Source organism: Ananas comosus, linkage group 22 (assembly GCF_001540865.1).
Source record: "Ananas comosus cultivar F153 linkage group 22, ASM154086v1, whole genome shotgun sequence".
Classification (NCBI taxonomy): Eukaryota; Viridiplantae; Streptophyta; class Magnoliopsida; order Poales; family Bromeliaceae; genus Ananas; species Ananas comosus.
The window spans coordinates 9,538,008-9,545,043 of record NC_033642.1 but is presented as its reverse complement, the minus strand read 5'-3'; the positions used below and the strand labels follow the sequence as shown (position 1 = coordinate 9,545,043).

Sequence of the window (7,036 nt, the reverse complement as noted above, 5' to 3'; positions counted from 1 at the left end):
AAGTTGTCCAAATCTGAAACTTCCATGCAGTCATTTTCAAGGACCTAAAAAAAAAAATTTTAAAACAATTAAAAGCAAAAAAAAAGGTAAGATTGTGTATCTCCTTGTCATTTGATAGCTCAATTTTGAAAGATTACGATTATATTTTTAAGTTGTTATCTTTTGGCTGCAGGGCGAATGCGTGCACGTCTACATCTCGAAAGCAAAAGCCAAACTTCTCTTCCTCTTGTCCACATTTTTTTTTTTCTCCTTGGAAAGCTTTTTTCCACTTACAAATTCCTCCTCCCATGTAGTCTCCATTTACAACAGTGTTTGGTTTTCAGGTATTAATCCTATCATGTTGGTTGATATGTGTTTGTTTTTGCCCCTAATTAGTTTTTGGATTGAAAATAAGTCTCAGTCGAACTGAAGTTTAACTAAAAATTATCTTTCCACTGATCTTTGGTAAAAAATATAATTAGTTAATTTTTTTTAAAAACAAACACAACGCAAATAGACATTTTACGAACAAATTTAAATTATGACAAACTAAATAACAAAAATTAAATATTTACAGCCGAAAATAACTTCGTGTCCTTTTTACTTCCTATGTGAGAAAACGGCCGAGAAAGTATAATTAGAAAATTTTAGAGCTTCTGTACTTTTTTTTGCAGTGGTTGGTGAGATGGCAGAAATATCAAAATTACATAACAGTCTCCTAAGTTCAAAGCCATCAAAATTGACAAACAAAGGAAAAAAACAGGAAAAGAGAAAAAAAAAAAAAAAAAAACCAATACCATCTCAGTTTTAGTCTCTTTTTGAGATTCTCACTGTAATTCTGAGAAGAATAGAAAATCACTTGAACAGCAAAATCAAGATCACATTTTTTTGGATGGGTCTCCAATTTTTCTTTCTCATGACAGGAAAGTAAAAATAAAAATGTAAATCTCAGAGCACATCAAGAGGCAACTGTTTTTCATCTTTCAATATTGTTATCTCAGAAAAGAGCATTACAATATTTAACACTACTACACCTCCCAAGCCCCACAAACACTCTACACATGTGCAACCTCTTCCCCTCCCACCAAAAACCAAAAGAAAAAGAAGAGAAAAATTGGCCAAAGAGTCGTGATAATAAGAAGCATATACATTCTTGAGTTGAACTAGAATACTATTGACTGTACGTAGCAAAATACTTGGTACTATCAACTTTTTAATCCTTGGATCTATAATATATATAGTACTATCACCAAAGCCCAAACCCTAAGCATCCAAGGTCAAAAAACTTTTTTTTTTTTCTTTTTTGAGAGAGTGACAGAAAAGTACCAGAAATGAACTTAGCTAGAAATATGAAGCAACTAGACTTCGAACTTGGAATCTCGAGTACCAACCATCAAGCTTTCAACCAACTGCGCTACGTACGGTCGTATAACTACCGATGTAAAAAAGTTGATAGTAGCAAACACTTGCTGCTATCAATAGTATTCTAAGCCCACTATATACTCTTCTGACGAACAACATTATCATCTTTATCTCATCATCATCATCAAGTCCTTATAAGCTTTGGCATCCACCCCTCCCATGCTAATCGCGTTCTTTCGCCCATCTTTAAATCCTTAACCCTTCTCTTCAACCCTCCTTTCTTTTTTTCTTGCGATGCCGATTCTTTCGACGGCACATTCTTAATAGGGGGCTGCGGATTCCCCGTCCCCGCACTTTCCACTACATCTTTTACCATCTCCAGCAACTCACTCATCTTGGGCCGAGACTTTGGTGCCCGGACCAGGCACTTGTTCGCCACACTCGCGAGTCTTACCGCCGACTTTAAAGAGTATCGGCTTTCGAGCCTCGAGTCTATTATTATAGGAAACTTCTTTGCGTCGGTTATGTACGGCTTGACCCATTCTAGGAGCTTCTGCTCGCCTTTTGGGCGGTTTCGGTCTATCGGCCGACGGCCAGTGATGAGCTCGTAGAGGACGACCCCGTAGCTCCAAATATCGCTCTTGGCGGTGAGGCGGCCCGTTTTCATGTATTCTGGTGCAGCATAGCCAAGAGTTCCTACAACCTGTTTGAATTACTTTTTGTCAACATAAGCTTCAACAACAACATACACTCCAGCAATATCATGTAGTGAAGTAATGTTATTGTGTAGGATACATTAACTACAAACTGTTCTTTGGTGAACTCATCATCATCCAATCTTTTTAACCGAAAAAAAAAAAGCTTTTCGCTTAAAGCATGACTAAAAGATCAGAAGGCCACAAACAAATCAATGAACCTTTTATCAACCATGGTTATTGTAGTAATCTTGAAAAAATTGGTGCCAAATTACAAATTAAATAGCAGAGGGATCTGACTTGCCACAAAAGGCTAGTTACACAATGAGAACATTATATAAAATATCTGCGAGAAAAATAAAACTCGACAATATCTGGAATCAGTATATTTGTACATACCGCTGTAGACACATGGCTCAAACCTTCGCCCGGTCCTTGTCTAGCCAATCCAAAGTCGGACAATTTTGCATTCCAGTTCTCATCCAAGAGAATGTTGGATGTTTTAAGATCTCGAAAAATAATCTGTACACACAAAGCTATTTCAGTAACAGAATATATTGGAGTAGGCTAGACATGAATGATTAAACCCCTAGGCGATTACCAAAAAAAATATTGCAGTATTATATAAGTATATTCCCAAGATATAGCATCTACAAATATAAAATGAAATTAAGTACCTGAAAATCCATTTCCTCGTGCAAGTATGTCAAGCCACGAGCTGCATCAAGAGCTACTTTTATTCTCATGGGCCACGAAAGAGTTGTAGCCGAGCGAGTCGACAAATGATCCTCCACACTTCTGTTAGGCATGTATTCATACACAATTAGCCGTTGTATTCCTCGTTCATCGTCATCAGCACAATAACCTATTAATTTGACAAGATTTGGATGCTCGACCACCCCAAGAACATTTACTTCGGTCAGCCATTCCTTGTGTCCCTGTAAATGTACAGCATATTCAGTAATTAAGGAAAAGATAACTTTTGCTCTGATACAGGTATCAGGTCTTATGCTCGTAATTTGACCAAAACAGGACAAGCTAGATAGATTTTAGATGATATTGGACACATTGAATATATTCTTTCCTTAATAGAACTGTAAAGTTTGTTGCAGTATCTGTTCGAATAAGGATCTTTAAAAAAAAATCATACCAAGTGTTACATATATAAATAACTTATTACTGAGCATATATAGCATGGATTTCGTTTTGCCGGTTTCAGGCATCAATCTTCATGAGCGAACATTTGTGAAAACTTTAATCCATGGAAATGATAAATGAAGAGAGGGCTCATCATTTGAACCCGAAGAAATTAGATAAACATCTTTTTGCGCACGCCACAATATACCCCATGAAGACATCAGACATACAACAAATTATCTGCGTTTATTCTTGTTTTTTTCTATTTACTTCCTTAATTTCCAATTCAAAGCAGTAATCCATAATTTAATTGCCACTTAGCATATGCATTGTGCAAAAAAAATAAAGGGAAAACTTCAAAATCCTCCCCGTAAATTGTAAAAACAACCCATTTGCAATATTGCTTCGCTGTGATTCAAATTGTAGCACCCTACCCCTTACGGTTACCGTTTTGGTTTTCGATAAGGACCTGCCGTTTGCAAAGAACAGACAAGCGTTTGGACTCCATGCTTAGTTAAGAGATGTGATTGCCATATGCTCGATTTCTCGTTAACGACATTATGTAGTAGAATCTAGTGGGAAACCTGAAATAGTTACCACAGGGAGGGGCAAAGTGCTACAGTTTGACCCGTGCAATACTAAATGCACAGGCTATACTACATGGTGGTTTCTTTTTATGAAGTTTTTCAGAAAGAAATAAGATTAAGAAGTGGAAGTCAAAGGAAGCTCACCTGCAGCCCTTTGCGGTTTAACTGTTTAACAGCAATCTCTATCCTCTCGTGCGATTCTTCAGATCCCTTGATCGAGCCTCTGTACACACACCCGAATCCGCCTTCTCCGACCATAAGCGAGCGGCTAAAGTTCTTCGTGGCACTCTTCAACTCAGAAAACGTAAAAGCCCTAAGATTACTAGGCCTCTGAGAGAAGCTTGGGTACTGATTCCTCACAAGAGACTCCGAGCTCAAGTCGGAAACATTTTGTGAATTTAGCTCGGAACCTGACCGCCTCGTTTCACGATCGGTCGATGTAGTGCTAATAGAGCGAACTGAAGAGGACTTTATAATGGGCTCTTCCTTACTGCTCCCTCCATTCAGGAAAGGGAAGCACTTCATAGCTGTAAACTAAAAGCGGCCTCGGAGTTTCTTTTTTTTTTTTTTTCTTCTGAAACTCCTGAAATCAAACAGTAAATCCACAGTTCAAACACGAGGTTAAATTGAAAAAAGAGGAAAATCAGATCCCAGAACAATCGGATGTCAGAATCCGTAATTTCGAATACGAGAAAAGATCTACTAACAGGGTGAAATCGCATACATTTGTGAATCACTGCATTCTGAAAAGAACATACCAACATCAAATGTAGAGTTCTTTTGCTGTTTACTTAATTGGGTCAAAGGGAAACATAACCCATTAACATCTCTACTCGAATATCGCATATATCGCACAAATGACCGGCTATAATGAAAAAGAATCCTCCAGAAATAATGAAAAGTAAGCCAAAAAAGTGATCTTTCTCCAGTTTAAGTTGGTCTTAATTTTTTTTCTGGACATATTTCCCCCCCCTCCTCTTTTTTCCCTCTAGCAGTAAATTTGCTAATTAAACACTACTGCAAAGTAAGCATCTGCTTTTCTTTTCCTTTTGAATCTCCTCAACTCTTCGAAGATACTCCGTACTCCAGAAACTATCCTTCCCTACAATTAAAAGATGCAATTTTTCTATCCATACAAAAATTCCGCGGCAAATTGGACTAAATCCACCAAAGAACATGAATAAAATGACAAATTTAAACAGTTGATAGAGGTTCCAACAAATTAATCTCGTTCCCATAAGCTAAAAGATGCAATTTTTTTTTTTCTAACCACATACACATTTGTGGCAAATTGAGCAAACCCACGAAAATAAATAAATAAATCAAACAATCAAGTTGTAAAGCTAAACAGAAAGGTTCCAGACAAATAAATATCCTTCACTATAAACTAAAGATGCAATTTTTTTTTCCCCCTTCCAATTCCTACACAAATTAAGCAGCAATTTGAAGTAAACCCACAAAAAGGGGCATGAATCAAACGATCAATTTTTACAGTTCACAAGATACTAATTTTATCGCTCTCTTCATTCCTACAAACAAAAAAGATACAATTTTTTCTTCCCCCACCCCCACCTGTGAACAAAATTCGTGTCAATTTTCGCATCAAATAACCGATTTTGAGAGTAAAATCGAAAGTTCCAACAAAATTGATACGTACCTCGGTTAAAAAATTGCCAAATTTGTCGCCCCTTTTTAATTTTTCTGAGCTTTTTGAGCGAATAATGAGAGTTTCGAGGGTGCCCCCGAGGGAGAAAAGGAGAAGGGGCTTAAAATTGGGTGATATGATCAAAGAAGAGTAGTCCCCTGTGAGTTTTAGTCAAAGTTGGGTAGCTGGAACTTCGCTTACCAACTATGCTACACCCTCCACATATGAACACACACTATATATATATATATATATATCAGGTCGACACTATGATAGCTATCATGGTTTAAGAACCACGATAGCTCAAAAAGTGGCAATCTAAATTGGTAAACTAAAAAAAATAGGCAATCTAATATGGCAAGTTGGCTGGTGGATGAGTTGGGATCCCCCAGGTGTAATAAGATTGGCGTATAAATAGTTAGGTTCCCGATTTTTTAAGTAGCAAAGTAATGAATTGTCATCCCTATACGTACTATAAAATTGAAGAAGTTCTCTTAAATATTTGAAATATTTAAAATCTCCCTACCACTACTTTAACAGGGATTAAATTAATATATAAGCAGGTTGACTTAAAAAAAATTCTCTTTTTTCATCGTGTGATAAACAAAGTAAATAATTTCTTTACTCAATTCGATCTCATCACTCCATTCCCTGGAGTCTTAGTCTAGCTTTGTTTCTTTATATCTTAATTTACGCATGTCCAGGGACGTTTATATTATTTAATATTTATACAAGGATATTTTAAGTTGAAATTATATAACAAGGACGTTTTCAGGATTCAGAGACAGCAATTTTAGACATTCTTTTTAAATAAATTGATATCCAATTTATGAATTGGCACTAATCAAATACTCTATTAAACTATAAAAATGAAAATAATATAATATGACAACACCGAAAGCCTACCTATATAAACAGTACTGTTTTAACTTTTATATTTGTCAAGAGATTACCAAGAGATTGCCATTATTTAGTCTCTCTGTATAAACTTTTATAATCCTGAAAATATTATTGTTGTATATTTTTAATTTGAAATATATTTATAGATATATTAAATGATATGAATATCTTTGGATTCACGTAAATTGAATTTTTTTTAGATTTTATTAATCACCGAAATAAAATCAAGGGTGCTCTACGTGGTTGGCGTGTACGTTAACAGAACCCGTAATTCGGTGTACAACAGTTGCCAGTTTAAAGAGTTTGGATATATTTAATTTCACGAGTTCGGGTGTTTAGTTTAATGTAAAGGGTGATGAACACTGGAAGAGAGAGAGAGAGAGAGTGAGAGAGAGAGAGAGAGAAGCTCTAAGCACGACACAGGACCTCTAGCTAGCTAGTTATTTTCCACGGACGCACAAAGCTGCCTCTCACTTTAATACCATTTAGATTATTTTTAATTATAAATAGCAGTTTTTAATAAAATAAAAAAATTTATCAAAACCACTTTGTTTGTGTGAGGACATGTAGGCGAGGTGGAAAAAGGAAAACACACACACACGCGCGCGCGCACACACAAACTCATCTTCTAAATCGAACCGGAAAAAGATATAAAGAGAGATAAAATAGTGTATGCACAAGCTAGAAACTACTAAAATAAGCACACGAGCTCAAAAAACCGTATAATATAT

General features: G+C 36.0%; 1 protein-coding gene across 2 annotated transcripts; it reads right to left on the bottom strand.

The window, feature by feature from the left end:
- LOC109727275 (probable serine/threonine-protein kinase PBL19) lies at positions 924-5,635 on the bottom strand. 2 transcript variants are annotated; one of them, XM_020257328.1, is made up of 5 exons: positions 5,418-5,635; positions 3,905-5,332; positions 2,714-2,974; positions 2,436-2,558; positions 924-2,044 (listed from the first exon to the last, which is right to left on the bottom strand). In XM_020257328.1, the coding sequence occupies exons 2-5, from the start codon at positions 4,283-4,285 to the stop codon at positions 1,526-1,528; spliced, it is 1,284 nt and encodes a 427-aa protein (XP_020112917.1). In that variant the 5' UTR covers positions 4,286-5,332; positions 5,418-5,635; the 3' UTR covers positions 924-1,525. The 2 variants fall into 2 exon arrangements, with proteins under 2 accessions (XP_020112917.1, XP_020112916.1); XM_020257327.1 differs by having other exon boundaries at positions 3,905-4,343.

Excerpts from the sequence above, each read along its gene's own strand:
- LOC109727275 (XM_020257328.1), bottom strand. The coding sequence starts at position 4,285 with ATGAAGTGCTTCCCTTTCCTGAATGGAGGGAGCAGTAAGGAAGAGCCC. Across the intron at positions 2,975-3,904 it reads TAAACCGCAAAGGGCTGCAG|GGACACAAGGAATGGCTGAC; the intron begins GTGAGCTTCCTT and ends GTACATTTACAG. Across the intron at positions 2,045-2,435 it reads TGAGCCATGTGTCTACAGCG|GTTGTAGGAACTCTTGGCTA; the intron begins GTATGTACAAAT and ends TAATTCAAACAG.